The 17,511-nt window shown below is 43.2% G+C and overlaps 1 protein-coding gene across 2 annotated transcripts in view; it reads right to left on the minus strand.

Annotated features, from left to right (window-relative positions):
* The window catches only part of REEP3 (receptor accessory protein 3), a 43,274-nt gene extending 26,326 nt beyond the window's left edge, over positions 1 to 16,948 (minus strand). Inside the window, exon 1 of one of the 2 annotated variants that reach the window (XM_075109332.1) lies at positions 16,795 to 16,948. In XM_075109332.1, the coding sequence (XP_074965433.1) occupies positions 16,795 to 16,826 (32 nt within the window). In that variant the 5' untranslated portion in view covers positions 16,827 to 16,948. The remainder of the gene's footprint in view (positions 1 to 16,794) is intronic. The other variant, XM_075109329.1, reaches the window with a different exon arrangement.
* Positions 16,949 to 17,511: the final 563 nt, after the last annotated feature.

Consider the following 17,511-nt stretch of genomic DNA (forward strand, 5'->3'; position numbering starts at 1 on the left):
GTTTGCATTTGACTGATAACTGAAAAATCAGTCACCTGGACACACATTGCTCCGGCACCGAGCATATTTAACCTAGATAGTAAACCCTAAAGGTTGTTTAAAAAAATAAAACAACACACCAAAGGAAAGCCACCAAGCCACTTAAAAGGACTACTTGCATCCAGACTCCCAAAACACTAAGCCATTAAACCAACCGTGCATTAAAGACTTCAGTCTGTTCACATTGCCCAAGAATCACCAGAAGCAAGGAATAGAGTTTGGCCATTTATACTTTTGTTCCTCTGAAATGCAAAAAGACAAGGGCCACAAGTGTTCCCTAATAGTAAAAGCCATTCAGGAAAACTGTTCAGTATGAGGTACTTTGGAGACAATGCCATTTGCTAAGCTCCCTTCCCTTAAAAAGTCTGATAACAGATGACAACCACTTCATCCACCCGCTGACAGACTGATGACCTTGGCACAGACTGATACAGAGCCAGACATTTGTTAAATGAAGCACGTTATTGGGAAAAGCCAACATGGCTTCACTAAAGGCAGATCGTGCTTGACAAACCTGGTGGCCTTCTATGACACAGTGACTTGCCTGGTTGACATGGGGCGGGCAGTGGACATTGTCTACCTGGACTTCTCCAAGGCCTTTGATATGGTCCCACAGCCTCCTCCTGGAGAAATTAATACGTTATGGCCTAGACAAGTGGTCTGTGCAGTGGGTGGGGAACTGGCTGACAGGCCGCACCCAAAGGGTGGTGGTAAATAGCTCCTTCTCCAAGTGGCGACCTGTCACAAGTGGGGTCCCCCAGGGATCGATATTGGGCCCAATGTTATTCAACATCTTCACAAGTGATCTGGATAACGGCATCAAGTGTAGCCTGATGAAGTCTGCGGATGACACCAAATTGAGTGGGGAAGTAGACACTCCAGAAGGGAGGGCTGCTCTACAGGAAGATCTGGATAGGCTGGACGAGTGGGCCAACGAGAACCTTATGAAGCTCAACAAGGACAAGTGTAAGGTCATGCACCTGGGAAAACATAACCCGGGAGTGCAGCACAGACTGGGATCCACCTGGCTGGAGGGCAGCTCTGTGGAAAGGGACCTGGGGGTCCTGGTGGACACGAAGCTCAACATGAGCAAACAGCATGCTGCTGCGGCCAAGAAGGCCAACAGGATGCTGGGCTGCATCAAAAAGGGCATCACCAGCAGAGAGAAAGAAGTGATTATCCCGCTCTACTCAGCGCTTGTCAGGCCACACCTGGAGCACTGTGTACAGTTCTGGTCCCCTCTATACAAAAAGGATGTGGGCAGGCTGGAAGGGGTCCAGAGAAGGGCCACCAAGATGATCAGAGGACTGGGAAGCTGCCATACAAGGGTAGGCTGGGAGAGCTGGGTTTGTTCAGCCTTGAGAAAAGGAGGTTCAGAGGGGATCTCATCCCCATGTACCAGTTCTTAAGGGACAGCTACAAAGAAGATGGAGACTCCCTTTTTACAAGGAGTCACATGGAGAGGAGAAGGGGGAATGGACACAAGTTGCTTTTGGGGAGATTCCAATTGGACGCCAGGGGGAAATTTTTCACAGTGAGGACAGTCACCACTGGAATAATCTCCCCAGGGAAGGGGTTGACTCGGCCACGTTGGACACCTCCAAGAGTCGTCTGGACAGGGTGCTGGGCCATCTTGTCTAGGCTGTGCTCCTCCTAGAAAGGTTGCACTAGATGATCCCTGAGGTCCCTTCCAACCTGTGATTCTGTGAGAATGTATGCATCTACAGTGGAAGGATGCGCCTACATCCTGAAAGATCATCTGACAGCATTTGGCAGGTTGGAGAATAAAACAATCCTCCCTATCTCCACAAAACCATGGAAGCTAATATAAATACCTGATATACTTCCTTTGCTGACCATGCCCAGTTCCCCTTCCCAATACTTGTCTTTAAGTTATGACAGGAGCATCTTCAATTCCTGTCAGATACACACACGAGCTTTTTTAAGAGCTGGTCAGACCCCATGGAGATACTAGAGTTAACGTAGAGGACTCTCAGCCCTGTGTGTTGTATGAAGCCCTTAACTGAACTGCAGTATCTATGCAGAAACAAGGCCTGATCTTGTTAGTATTAATTTGCTTCTATATGAACTATAATTACTGTTCCATGTTATGGTTTGTGAGTTTAGCTTAAGCAAGATATCTTTTGAAAGGGAAGTTTGCTAATGGAAACTAAATAGCAGAATGAAATCTAGTCTGAAAAACAATGTTCGAGACTTTGGCTGGCTATTGTTGGCTTTAAAAAGGCAGATACAGCCATACTCTTTAACAATGTGTCACTGAAGTTTCAATCAGCACGCACTGGAAAAGCATAAACATTTTTTGCTTAGGCTGTATGCTACTTAAATACTTGAAGCCACTCCCATAAAAGGTAAACAGTTTGGAATTTTTTCTCTTTTTGCTATAAAGCAGCAAGGGTAATAGTTATGCACCAAGTTATAACTGCTATACATCTGTGCAATACTCTCTTGCTCAAAATAAGGCGTAAGGAGTACAGGTAAGAATCCTATTCAGGAGAAAAAAAAAACCAACCTGCAATTCAGGGGAAGAAGCAAGACCCTTAGTCCTGCTTGCCAACCAACACCTCCCAAGGGTTACAACTGGGTAGTAAGTTCTAGACTAAGTGAGTTCTCTCCTAGGTTTTTACATGTCCAGACAAACAAAAGCTCATCCTGGCATTTTTGTCCTGAATGCTTTTGAAAGGCACTACACTAAACAAAGTCTTTCTCTCTAGCACGTGACAGAATTTAGTCCCATTTTGCTACCAGAAAACATTCAGATATACAACACAACCATAACAATCTACATTAAAAGACTATGTATTCAAGGAATGACAAAGGATACACTCGGACCCAAGTGCTAGTCTGTCACACAGACAGGGGACCATGAGGATAAGCTCCTGAACCTCACACCATATTGTATCCTACTATTCTTCCACCCCCCACCTTGGGCAAGGAGCAGGGGAAATCACATAAATCCCATTTCAAAGAACGTGTCTCCTAATAGTAGCAAACCTTAAACTCAGCAGCTCCTTTAGCAGATTACAGTTACTGAAAGACAGGAATGCAATCAGAAGCAGATCTGTTAAAATCTTCACAGCATTCTTATACAGAGAATATCCCCAAAACCCGTCGAAAGGGAAGTCTTAACAGTTAAAGAATATATGCAGAAGCACTGACAGATCTGAAGGAAGCACATTCCTGAGCAGAGCAAGGCTATTAACCTTCCAGCTTAGGAAGCTGGAATTCTCCAAAGCAATTGCCAGATTCTTCCAAAGCACAACGTAACCAGAAGTAATGCAATTACTCAAGCAGTCAAAAATCACCCTAAAGTTTTAAGGGGAAAGTGACCTCCCTACCAATCCTACTAGGAAGTGGGACTTCCCTGTATGAGGAACATTTATTAAATAAGTCCGAAGTATAATAATTGCAAGCAGTCCGATAGGAGAAAATTAAGCCCTTCTTCCAATGCAGAGCTTCAGGCTCAGCAACATGTATCCTGTCCACTCGTGTTTATGGAATACTATTTTTCAGACTTACCCCAGAATATGGAACCTGTTGCTAGATACTCTGAAGTTCTCTCAACATGGAAAACAGCCCTGCCTGAACCTTTAAAGAAGTATAAAATTAGCACACCAAAAAAAACGAGCAAAAATACCTTCTGTAAGGGATGTTCTGTACTGGAATCTGTGCGGAAGTACTGACATACTTACAGGCAAGACACATCAGTAAGATTGATTGCTTATTTGCATAGGCTTACCAGGTCTCTCCCAGAAAAAACAAGATGTAGATGCCAAGAGAACATTCAAACCTTTAATGCATTTTCTCTGCAGAGAAATTTCAGTCCAAAATGAGGATTCTCCTTTCCTGCCATTACCTTAAGCAAAATTCACCTATAAAAGCATCCTCTTAAGAACTTCCATTTGTTTCCTCCATATGCTCAAAAAGAGTTGAAAGTTTTTTAGGTTGCCTGTTACTCATCTTACTTGCTGCTACAAAACCCTACATAACACAAGATCAGAGAATGGTCTTAATTGTCAATTTACATTATTCCTGAACACACATTAGATGTGCCACCTCCTTCAGCAAGAATTAACCTTGGCTTTCCAATCGCAGCCTACATATGGCTTGCAGCCTATTAGGCCGGTTCAGCCAGCCAGCAACATACTCCAAACACAAGTCCTGCTCTCCCAGCAGCAAACCTACTGTATATGTGTCCTAACAGCCACCTCTCAGGGGCCTGGGGCAGTCTGGAACAAGGTACTGCTAAAAACAACTCCCAAAGCAAAATCCAGGCTACCCTCTTTAACAAGTTAGCCTGGAGACTCTTTCACATGGACCAGCTGCATCGGTGCTCCAACAACACAGCTTTCCCAGTCATTGTCTTCAAGAGTTGACGGGGCATTACTGGTACACAAACCCTGGGAAATAGCTCACCTCTTATTCACATATAGATCATATACAGTGCAGAAGTACTTGGGGAAAAGCTATGGCTATCAATCTCGCTAGAAGAATCTATGCCTATGTCTGGAGACAGTTTCCAAAACTTTTGTCCAGGACTGACCAACTTTTCTTGTGCTGCTGGATAGCCTAGACATATTTTACCAGAAGGGTACAAAGCTGGACATACCACCACCACGTCATTTAAAAAAAAAAAAAACCACACCCAAAGAACAAAACCCCAACCAACCAGCTCTAAAATGCTGTTCGAAACATACAGTCAAAAGGCCCAAACCCTGTAATACAGAAAATTCCAAAAAGCTAGTACTGGAAAGCAGAATAGAAAACATAGTAGGAATGGAATTTGTTATAAAACCCTTAGTCACTTCTCTGCATGCCTACCTATTCATCACTATTTTAGCACACCTGTTTGACCACTACTGTAATAGCATCCTGACTATCCCTGTACTATTTCCTGTTTACAGACTTAGTAAGCTCAACCACGTGTGCAGAACAGTCAGCAGCAGGTGAGCTCATAACTTCTGGGCACCCACACTGAGGAACTGAAATAAGATGCATTTATAACACTTCCATGTGATAAAGAGCAAACACTGAAGGCCTTCAGTACAGACTAACCCTCATTAGAGAACTTAAATCTTTCACCTAGCTCTTACCTCAAGCTCAATAACAGAATGTCATCCCTGCTGGAGAACTATTAATTTCCAAACTTGCTCACACTTAAACTGCAAATACATTACCGTCCTTCAAATCTACCTTAAATAGTCCCTGATTTCACCTGTTGCTATGGCTGTTTACCACTGGAAGCAAAGTATTTGTGGCACCAGGCAGGAACACTGAGAATTAGCCAGCAATTAGGAATGACTGTGTCTGCTCACCCAGCTCTTGAGAGCCTGGCATGACTTTGTTCAAAGAAAAAGATGTGTCCTTGTACTGAACTGTGCTTTTCTTTTAATGATCAGCAAGGACTGACAGCTGGATTGAAGTTGTCAGTTAAAGGAGACCAATTGACTAATTTGTTATTCTTAATTTTTTTAAAAAGTTCAAACTAACTCTAGTTTTGAGCAGATATTTTCTATTTTCACTTAGTACATGCATGAGTAAGCTTACTTCATGGAGTAGGTGAGCAAGAACACAAGACCACAGTTAATTTTTAAGTTTAGAGATGAGAGCTGATACCTACATGGATGATCAAAGACACTGTCTTATAGCATAAACTCTATTTTGCTCTATTAGGCTATTATGCTTTAAAAGTGTTTCCATAATAAAGGCAATTGACAGAGAAACACATTTATGAGCTTCCTTGTTTTTGAAAGAGTTCTTTACACTTACTACTCTTGGAGGTACTGCAACCTACACATACTGTTTTCATGAGCAACATGATCCTCTCAATTTAGGATACTCCTGGTGGGCTCCTAAAAGACATTACTAATTTAATGCAGATGAAGTGCTGAAAAGATTAACAGGAACATCACAGATGCAGGAATTGAGGTTTAAAGTTACATAGGCATTTGATACTTAGTTTCTTGGCTTTGATAAATTGAAGTTAAAAAGTACCAGCTCTCTTATTTACCTACTTACTACTCAGACTTGTGTCTAGTGTCTTCAAAACAATCTTGGAAGCTCCTGCAATTTTTTTATTAGGTCTCAATTTCTGTATAAGAATATTAAGTCCTTCATATCAAGGATACTCTAGAAGAATCCAGGAGAGACATTGCAAACACCTTCTATTTTAACGTGATACATTGAAAAATTATTCATTACAATAACTTGAACCAACTCATGTAAAGTCAGTGGCCACTTGTTTTCAAAGGTTTATCTGCTCTGTGCTCTTTTGAAACAAGCAGAGATAGATGGATGTTTGGAAAGCCAAAGCTAGCATAAAAGAATAAAGCAAATACTATCATCTCAGTACTGCCAACTCTGGCACACTTTTAAACACATTTAACAGTCTTAAAGCTTCAGCCCTTGGAGATGTCAGATATCCCAATCCTGGTGAAATGACCAGGTAAGCATCAGATTTGCATACGAAGATGATCTTTTATCCAGTACAAAATTGGAACAGAAGCAGTAAGACAGCATAGCTGAAGAAGAGAAATACTAATTAAGTGACAAAAGTTCTGCAGTTGATAGAAACAAACTAAAACATATGCTGTCAAAAATACATGAACACCACATCTCCAGAATAAAACCCCAAAAAAACACATTCTCATTACACAAACTGTACTTTATGTTTAAAGTAGCCTCACTTATTAATGTATCTAAGTCCCAAAGCAAGATAATTCAGTATTTTAAGTGTCAGTAATCTCTTTCAGTGATGAGAAAAAGGAATTTTTTGTTGCCTGAAAGGACCCAAGGCCAGCGTTTTCTTTGTTAGCACTAACTTGGGCATGTTTACCCTAAATTCTAGTATCTTCATGCAAGCTATGGAAGTCATGATGGGAAGCCCGTGCATAATTGCACAACATAGACACCCATGTCTCAATTGCATGAGATGGGGAGAAATTCTTTGTATTAAAGTGTTCAAGCATATTTTTCTATTGTCTCAGCAGCTGCAAAAGGAAAAAAAGGTGCCCTGACATACCCCAGCCTCAAACTATGGAAGTTCAGTAATCTAGTAGTTCTAATATTATTTTCAATATTAGAGGAAAAAAAGTTTCTATTCTCTCAAGTTAAGACTATAAAGTCCTGCTCATTCTCAACCATTTTTGGTATCTAAAACTTTCTTCAGCTCTGGAAAGTGGCTGTAAAGCTAGCCACTGCACTGGAGTTTCCCCATCCTGGCCTCGGCCATCGCTTACAGCCGAGACTCATTCCCTTTAATACCTCAGAATGCCATATAGTTAACAAAAAAATGGATTTCCACTTGGATTCTTACCTTGTCAACTTTACTTTTTCACCTTACATTGGTCTGCTAGAGACCGTGGAGAATCTCACAAGTTAAAATCCACAATCACACCATTGCTTGCTGCTCTAAGAGGGTATCTTCTCTCAAGATTTTTGGAGCAGCATCAACATCAAAATAACTGGCTATAGGAAACTAATATTTAAAATAGGAGTGGTTCCAATTAAGAATTGCCTCTACTTGTTCCAAGGAAAACCACATTTGATTTTTGAGCCATTTGTGTATATTCTTGAGCCACACTGCATATAACCATACATTCATCATATGGGTTGCTTTTTTTAAAACAAAAAAAAAAAACCAAGCACAGTGTCCAATACTGCTACAGGCCATGCAGCATGGAATATTAATCTGGCTGGCTGGTTTTAGAGAGACAAGTGTATTTCATAACCCAAAGGCCCAGAAATCTCCTCCTTAATAGCTACACATCCTAGAACCTAAGGGTGTTGTTGCAGACCAGCCTCAAGGTCCTGCCTCTCCCAAGAAAATGCTACAAAAAGACAAGAATTTGAGGAAAGAAAAAAGTGCAACCACACCAATACCTGAAGTAAAAATTAGCCTGTCTTCTCTCCCCCAGACAGCTGGCTTTTTTTGCTTTTGATCATCCAAGGTTATTTACATCTCAATTTTTGCCTTAAGGTCCCTGATTTCCAAACATGTTAATCTTATAACCCAGAGAAGTACTTCTAAAGTTTCTTAAAGCATTCAAAAACCAAACTTCCCCATTGTACACAGGAAAAGGCATCTATGAAATCTGTATTTGGCAGATACTGTTAAGATAACATCTTAACTCGCCATTCCAAAAGTACATGTGCTTCCTCAGTTGTAACTGCTCCTTAGAGAACTCTGGTAGAGATTCTGTATGTTGGTAGTTCTTGCCTTGGTATCTAACAGCACAAACTTATTAACGTCGTTGTATTAGGGTAACCCAACCTGAATATCAGAAATGCCATGCTAAAAGATACCTTCACTTCTGCCCTTCTGAATCCATTTATTGGTGTTCCTTTAGAAAGTCATGCATTAATAAAGGAGTTTCAGGGGTAGGTTTTGTTTTTAAAAACAGATAATGCATACTATGCGAATTAACCAAAGGTTATTTTTGAGAGAAGAATTCCGTTAACACAAATATGCTTGATTAGCAATGCACAAACAGGTTAAGAAACCAGAAGATACAGAGGGAATACAAGCGTGCCTTTTCAAAAACAGGATTTGCCAGATGCGAATGAAAGGTAATTTCCCTGATTCACATTAGCCTCTTTATACAAATGTAAATTCTGTTTTGTCTCATGCATTCGAGGTTAACTTTTATTCAAGAAAAGCTACCGCTCAAAGTTCTGTATGTAGAACAGTAAAACCAACACTGCTAATATTGCATCTATATCAAACTAATGACTGCTAAATCAGTTATTTAAAACATGTACTTTATGCTTCTGTGGATATATTGTCTTCCAAGTAAACTATAAGCTGATCACTGCTGAAAAATGTGAATAGGTCAGCTTCTTCTCGCACTTCTAAAACAGTCTAATAGTAAATACACTTCAACTAACTGTGGACATGTGACTACACACAGACTACACACAGACTACACACAGACTACACACAGACTACACACAGACTACACACAGACTACACACAGACTACACACAGACTGGTATAGGCTGGAAAATACCTTTAAGATCGTGGAGTCCAAGTTACGGTATCACAACTGTAAACCTAACACTGCCAAGTGCACCACTAAACCATGTCCCTAAGCACCACATTCAAACATCTTTTAAATACCTCCAGGGATGGTGACTCAACCCTTTCCCTGGGCAGCCTTTTCCAATCCCTGACAACCCTTTAGGTGAAGTAATATTTCATAGTGTCCAATCTAAACCTCCCCTGGTGCAACTTGAGGCCATTTCCTCTCAGCCTATCACTAGTTACTTGGGAGAAGAGACCAACACCCACCTCGCTACAACCCCTTTTCAGGTAGTTGTAGAGAGCAATAGGGCCTCCCCTCAGCCTCCTCACTCCAGACTAAACACCCCCAGCTCCCTCAGCCATTCCCCATTAAGACTTGGGCTCCAGACCCTTCACCGGCTTCACTGCCCTTCTCTGGACATGCTCCAGCACCTCAATGTCCCTCTTGTACTGAGGGGCCCAAAACTGAACACAGTATTTGAGGTGCGGCCTCACCAGTGCCAAGCACGGGCATGATCCCTGCCCTGCTCCTGCTGGCCACGATATTCCTGATACAAGCCTGGAGGCTGTTGGCCTCCTTGGCCACCTGGGCACTGCTGGCTCATGCTCAGCCATCTGTCAACCAGCACCCCAGGTTCTTTCCAGGTTCTTTTCCTGGGCAGCTCTCCAGCCACTCCTCCCCAAGCCTGTAGCGTTGCATGGGATCGTTGTACCCAAGTGCAGAACCTGGCACTTGGCCTTGTTAAACCTCATAAAATTGGCCTCAGCCCATTGATCCAGCCTGTCCAGACCCCTCTGAAGAGCCTTGCTACCCTCAAGCAGATCAATGCTCGCACACAACTTGGTGGCATCTGCAAACTTTAGACATAAGGGAAACCATGTGTTCTAGAACAAAGTCCTAGTCTGGGGGAAAAATAAAAAGATTAACAGACAACAGTGAATAATAAGAGTACAAAGCCAAAGAATTAAGTTGCTTGTTTTTTGGTTTTGGATTTTTTTTTTTGCTCCTTTGCTTTTCTTTTTAAACACTGCAGTTTAAGGTAATGTTACTGTACTACCAAAAAGTAATCAAGACATCTCTAAGCTAGTGACCATTTTACTCACTCTCCTTTCCATGGTTTTGATCAATGAGTTACCAAACAGTGTGCGGGAAGGAAATAACGAAAGCAGGCACAAGCACAAACTGTTTTCTGATTCTCCCCTTCAAGTACTTCAAGTTCCAACACCTTTATTAGCAGAAGAAAGTAAAGCATTATGTCAGACTTCTCCCTTCAGGAAAGATTCTGCTCTGTGAATGCTTGCATTTAAATGCTGGGTTAAAGGCTTTTCAAAGAACTTATACTTAGTTTTCAACATCAGATGCAAGTTCCAACTGTCTTCAGGATACGTGAGCAATATTTCAAAGATTATAAACACCAGGAGAATATTCATCTAGTTAAGCCCACTTCCATGTCGATGCTTGCAGAGTAGCTATAAAACGCAACAGAAACAGAAGCAACGCCCTACTATTTTGTCAGTGATAAACTGAACTGGAACATAACAGTGATGGCTGACAAAAGGCTCCACGTAAAGTCAGCCACTACGGTGTGTTTTATTTCCCAGTATGTCCGAAAGTATCTCATCAGATTGGTTATTCAATGCCACCAAGGCCAGTCATGTTTAAAGCCAGACTGGTCAGCAAAAAGCCTGCAATAATCTTTCCTACCTAGACTCTATACACCTCATCTCATTTGTCCAGTAGTAAATTGTTGCCAACTAGTTTGGCAGGTCTTTAAAATTTGAAAGATTCCCATAGAGCAAGATCATACTGTTTTCAGCTGTAATATTTTCTTCTCTAAAAACCAAATACTTTCACATAATAGTACAGGTTTTGAAATTCCTAAATTTCAAAAGCAGAATAAGAAGGATCAAAAAGCTTACAGGAAGCTTCTTTACATGTGAAGCACCAGAACAGGGGTTTTTATCAGACATGTTTTTACATACAGTTTTTAATGATTTCTTATCAAGGATTAAAAGTATTGAGCCAAAGTAACTTTTTTTTAAAAAAAAAAAATGTCAGAATTTGGCTTGGAATCTTCCCCAGCCTTAGATGAGCGTTATCAGGAGTTGGCTCTACATACAAAATAACCGGGAACAACAAGCCAACCCACCTAGGTTCCAGAAACACTCAAGAGCCTAAAATACACTCAGTCGAAGCAGACACTGGTTTGTGGAACATGCAAGAGTGGGGGTTGGTTGTTTTAATTAGAAACGTCCTTTTTGCCAGACCATGCAGTTCTTGTTATTTCTTTATCTACAATGCATAGGACACAGATGTGGATTTCACCACGTTTTGTAACAGAGTGCATGCCAAGATCATTAAGTAAGAATGTCAGACTCCACAGCATGCCTCTAGTTGTCCTCCATCTGTTTTGAGCAAGCTTTAGTCCACCCGCCTGCCATAGGCTGTAAACACTGACCACGCATGCTCTCCATCTACACAGTCTCATAAACATGGGAGAAACAAGCAGCTAGGCTGCTTAGCAAACATTGATTTAAGGAAAGGTGTGCCAGGCAGGCAGTGGGGACACATATTTCTCACAAATTGTCATAGCTAGTCATTTTGCATTGCACTAACTTACAGAATAGGCATTACAAGTCGAGTTTAGTGAGCAGACACTTTTTGCTGTACATATTAGGACTGCCTGAGAAGCTGAACTAGTGGAGAGAAGGGCACTGATGATTTCATTGTTCAATTATGTAAATGATTTTAAACTTTCACACAGACAAGACAATACACACAATCCCTAGACTTACTTACACTCTACATATTTCAACCTATAAAATTTAAGACCCTTTAAAAAATCTGACACCTTATTTGATTGCTTGATTAGAACAGCTGCACCGTTATTACTGGAACTAGTTTCACTACAAGAAAGAATAAGCAGCAGTGTGCAAGTGAAGAATGTAGTTTCAGAGTATGCTTTAACAAGCCTGGTAACATGCTGATGCCAAAAACAATGCTGTTTTTGTCCTGCAACTTTTCATTCTCAACACGGCGCTTACCTAGCAACTACACGACAGCAGCATGAGCTTGTGCAGTTTGCTGCAACTAACAAAAGATTAACCTCTTTCAAGCATGCTAATTTTCATTTGTGTTGACAAAGCAACCAGACTGACCCTGTGGCCACAAAATTTTGGACCCTGTGGAAAGCAGAGAATGAGGAGAGGGTGAGGGGAAGATAGCCCCTCCCAGCAACAGGACAGTGAGATCTGTTTAAGCATAGCATGAAGTGCCGCGGTAACTGATACATGGTGTCTGAATCTTTGCAGTTCTGTGGTGAGACAGACATGTCAGCACATCTCTCCATCTCAGTCATTCACACTATGACAGCAACTCCTTTTTCCCCACAGATGCAGCAGCAATTTATAGGTCTTTAAACTAGAGGGATACTGCAAGGCATTCAGCATCCAACAGCACTCAACATCCTTCATACTTCAGCTGGAACCATCCTGCCAGAAAAGGAGGCTACAAAGAGTCAAAGAAACTCCCACAAATGGCCCTTCTGACTTAAAGATTAGGGTGTATATAGCTATTCCTTCCACACAGTGTGTGGTGGTATCATTACTGAATTCTATCTGATGAATTATGGTTGTTTCAAGACATGTTTGACAGCATGTTGATTAGCAAACAAGAGGGTAAATATTTTTGTACTTATTGCTTTTAATTAAAAAATTTCTATTCTGAGAGCAAGACACAATCCAGGTTTACAAACAAAGCATACACAGTTACATTCCTGATGACAATCCAACTGATACAGAAGCTATGGCTTCAGGCACCCATTCTCAGATATCTAGTAATTCTAGGGGCAGCTGGATGTCTGGAAATGTCAAACAACAACAAAAGTATTAGAAGTAGAGTAAGAGAATGCCTTAGAAACTACGATGAAAGAAACAGCTCTAATCTGTAAAGTCGCAAAAGCTGAAAGAGGCTAATGCTCCTGCCTACCTTCAGGTTATCTCCTGTGTGCCCCAAACAGTCTTTGTCCAGCTTTACGCAGTTACAGTTATAATCCGATATCAGAAACAAAGAATGCTTGCTGAATCTTTTACTCATACACCTTTTGCTCCTTGCAAGGCTCTAAAAATGGGGGTGGGGAAGGCAGGCATAATAAGCACAAGCAGACAGAAAAGTAACTATTAGTACCCATGACAAATACATCCTACTGTGGACTGCTACAACCCTCCCTTCCAACAGCCATGACTGCTGACCAACTTTACTGAACACAAAACGTACTTAAACATGAGGCTAGAGTAGTGCAAAGCAAAACAGATGGGGGAACTTTCATTTTTAAGTGAGGAGGGGAAAAAAGTTAACAGATTACCAGCAGACAGTCTGCTTTAACAGATTGCAAGAACAAAATGGCCATCTATTTTGTATTTAGGATGCTTCAACATCTTTGCTTGGCACAAGAGGATAGTCTGATCTCATCCATACCAGGCTGTGACTGACAAGTACTCAGCATGTTTACTATTAAATACTGTCTCAGCAAAACAATTGCTCAGACCTTACAAATGAAAAGAATGAGCAAAGGTCAGGCACAGGCTCTATTAGAAGTTAACAAGATGGGCAGCCACAAATTTAAAAAGCTATTCCCATCGCTAAAGACTAAGAACCTGACAAGGTGTACCACTTTAAGAAGTTTTCTGACACTCTGAAAGAAGTTACTATCTTCTTGTTGGTTTTGGAGGTGAAAAACAGAAAAAAACCTGCAGTAATCACTCTGAAAGCTGTTGCAATAGCCAGAGTGTTTTAAAATTAATAACAACCTATACTAACTACAGCAGCATCCCACAGACAAAAACCTCAAAATTAAAAGTGCTTCAAGTTGTCTGCTTCCTGACAGAAAGGAGAAGACATGCAATTATACAAGATATTTCAGTTTAGATGCCTAAGTGTAATAGCATTTATAGAGCAAAGGGAAAATATTTCATTAAAATAAAGTTTTACCAAAGATTAGTATGTGGGGCAGTGAATTCGAACCACTCCTTGTTTCCTGTGCATGACTCCGAGACAATTCACATGCAATTAAGAATTCTAATTCTCTACTAGCTCCATTCCCTAGTTCTTTAAAGCTTTAACCAAACTATCTTAGTGGAGTTGATTAACCCCAAATTGCAAACTCTCAAACTGAATCAGAAGCCAGTTTACCTGGGATATGCGTGTTAGAACAAGCCCTCCATGTCAGAAGTCAGCAGAGGGCACTACGACACACCTATAAATTAATATTTTGCTGCACTTTTGGCCCTAAAAAAATAGTAGGTCGGTCAGGACAGGAGAATTCTGCTGCAGCCCAAACAACCACTACTCCTTCCAGTCACCAGCCAAGACAACAGGTATTCCTGATGGCTGCCCATACACAGCAACAGGGCTTCTTGGACTTGCTACAAACAGTGCAGGATATCCATAGCTCTCGTATACAGCTGAAAGTCCCCACACCAAAACTAAAACACTACATAAGCAACAGAGAACCTCAGGTCTTAGCAGCTACGTAGTGGTTAAAAATATTTCCATCTTTCTTATGGCGTTTAAGGAAAAGGAAGTATACGCCTTCCCAACTCATGACACACAAGTCAGAGAAACAAAGCAACTGGAACAGGTATGTCTGGAAAGGGACCAGGAAGGAAAACAGATCAAATAGAGGAAGATAGCTTAATGGACACTCAGAAAAGAGGTCAAGGAGGAGAGTCTCAAAACCACTGAAATTAAGACCTCTTATATCACACCACGTCTACTCCTGTGCTGTTTCCCACCTTGCTCTTCCACGTGAATTTTGCTCTATTAAGTAAATTTAAACAATAGTCTCGAAGCTGTCCAAGTTCTCATTGAACACTTTCCCCTTCCTGGGAAGCTGAACACTGGCAAACTAGTTAGGTCCCACAGCTAGGAAACAAGGACATAATATTAATTATAAATCCTCTCCACCTTCTTAAGGACTCCCTTTTTAGCAAAAATAATTAGGGCATGCAAATGAGTGACCAATAGCAACCAGAAAACCAAACTGCACAAGACATTGCCCTTTATTACCTCTTGCAATAAATCTGTTGATAGCAGCAGCTATTCTCTTCATTCCCTGTGCTATAAATTAGGCCCATAGAGGGCTTAATCCTCAAAATGCAAATACAACCCTTAGCAATTTGTTTCAGGGGAAAAAACAATTAACTCCACAAGAATCTGATCACTAGAAAATGAGGTGCTCAGCATCACTGATATTACCCTTACAACCAATGCAGTTTAAGATGTTAAAATAAAAATTTTCTGGTTGGTGCTTTTGTGTAACAAAGTAGAAACAGGTTCAGCAGCTACTTTTGATGTACAGGTAGTCAGCATATGCCTCTTGCCTCTGGTGCTGTGTATTGCCCGTGGGAAGACCACATTGACAGAGCGCTCGAACAGCAATTCTTCCCACAGCCTCTCTCTTCCAAACCAATGCCGTCCTTTGCCAGCCCTGGAACACGATGCTCTACTTCACAAGTTTCAATCATCTAACAAGTCTCAGGGAGGGCAGAGAGAGAAAGACTGCTACTTATCTAGGTGACTAGATTGCAGCAGGAAAACGTACATGGCAGTATGAGAAGGCTTCCTGACAATAAATGCAGTTTTCAAATTAAGTTATGCCAGAGAGCTTAAGGGGGATGTTTGTCACCAACAAAACAGGGAAATCCTATTATGCCCTGCTTTGGGACATACACTCCTGCTACACACTTTGCACTAATTCAGATGTTTGTTGGACAGATTCACTACATTTGCCTAGCAAAAAGTCACATGCAGCAAATATCAGCAAAAGTGACCCAATAGGCACCAGGGCCCCCAGAGCCACAGAGCTACTTAGCAAGGAGCACGAGGAAGACTCAGTTGCTCAAATATTACTCAACATTTGTTAGGGAATATTATTCAAATGCGAAAATAACCCATCGGTTTCATGAAGGAACAGTACAATGCTTAAGAAAAAGACCAGAGTTTTCCCTTGAGTTTACTCTTTCTGAAATACAGCTTGGGCAACGGGCAAGATGACACTTTTCACCTAAGTCTGCCCCCTTGGTTAATAGAAACTCAGCTTTACAAAGACCAGCACACAACAACAACAACGCTGCCAGTCTATCGCTTCATCAGCTGATGACCTACACTCACAAGTTTAAAAAGAAAACAGTTACCAAACAGATTCTATAGGTTAACCGGGATCAGTTTACAAGCAACGCTCACAATCCACGCGTGACAGGCACCACCGGGCCCGAGCGCCTTGGCTCTGCAGCCCTGGCAAAGGCGCACTTGCAGCGGGAGATGCACGGCACGACCGGGAGAGACAACCTGTGCTCACCGGGCGCCCGGTGCTGGGGGCACAACGGCCCTCCGAGGCACCACAGAGCTCAACCGCTGCCGGACAGGTAGCGCCCGTCGCCCCGCTCCTTCCAAGGGCAGGGCGGGAAGCGCTCTGAACTGATCAAAATCCTAAAAGCGGAGCGGCCCGTTTCACCGCAGCACCTGTAGGCCGCAGGCTGATGCGGCACTTCGGCCCGGACACCCGCCCCTCTCACGGCGCGGCCCCCGCCCCACGGCGCACGCAGCTGAGGGGGACAGGGCGCCGCCTCACCCCAGCCCCGCCGGGGGAAGCCCCCTGAGACCCCCCACGTCACGGGGGACGTGCCGCTCCCCGCTCCATCCCCCCGGCACTCACACGACGGCCCGCGAAATCATCCAGGAGACCATCGCGGCAGCGGCGGCCGCGGCGAACGGCAACAGCGCGTCGCCTCAGCCAGGCGGGCCCCAATGGCCGCCACCCCGCCCGCACCCGCCCCATTGGCGCGGCGGGGGCTGCGCGCATGCGCGGCGGTGGGAGGCGCGGGGCGGGGCCCTGCCTGGGGAGGGGGACCGGCGGGCCGCTGGCGGGAGCGGGAGCCGCTGCGGCCGCCGCGGGCTGCTCGCGCCGGCGGGAGCCCCGCCGTGAGGGGGGGCCCGCCCGTGCTGTTTTCAGGCGGCCGTTGCACAGCACCCGTCGGGTGCACGGAGGAGATAAGGCCGGATACAATTAATTAAGAACGCAATAAGCCACCCTTTCTCTCCCTCTCATGCCTTCGAAGCCCAGTGACCGAGTCCAGCGACAAAGTTGGGATGCTCACCCCTTCCCTGCAATTCTTCCTCGCGTTCCCTGTTTGCTGACATCCTGCTTGCTGCAGGACCCATCAAAACATTTATTCCCCACGTTCAAGGCACCTAACGCAGGCTGCGCTGACCTCGAGGCTGCGCACTCACGCGCTGTGGGTCTGAGCGTGCCAAGCCCCATGTGCGTGATGGGGTTAGATAAGGGCACAGCACGTTACCCAGCTCGCATGGGCTGGCCGTCCCTTCAGAGCAGAGCTGTGGAGCCAGCTGGCTCCCAAGGGCTCCAGCACCC

The sequence above is a fragment of the Phalacrocorax aristotelis genome, chromosome 14 (genome assembly GCF_949628215.1).
Source record: "Phalacrocorax aristotelis chromosome 14, bGulAri2.1, whole genome shotgun sequence".
NCBI classification, from domain to species: domain Eukaryota; kingdom Metazoa; phylum Chordata; class Aves; order Suliformes; family Phalacrocoracidae; genus Phalacrocorax; species Phalacrocorax aristotelis.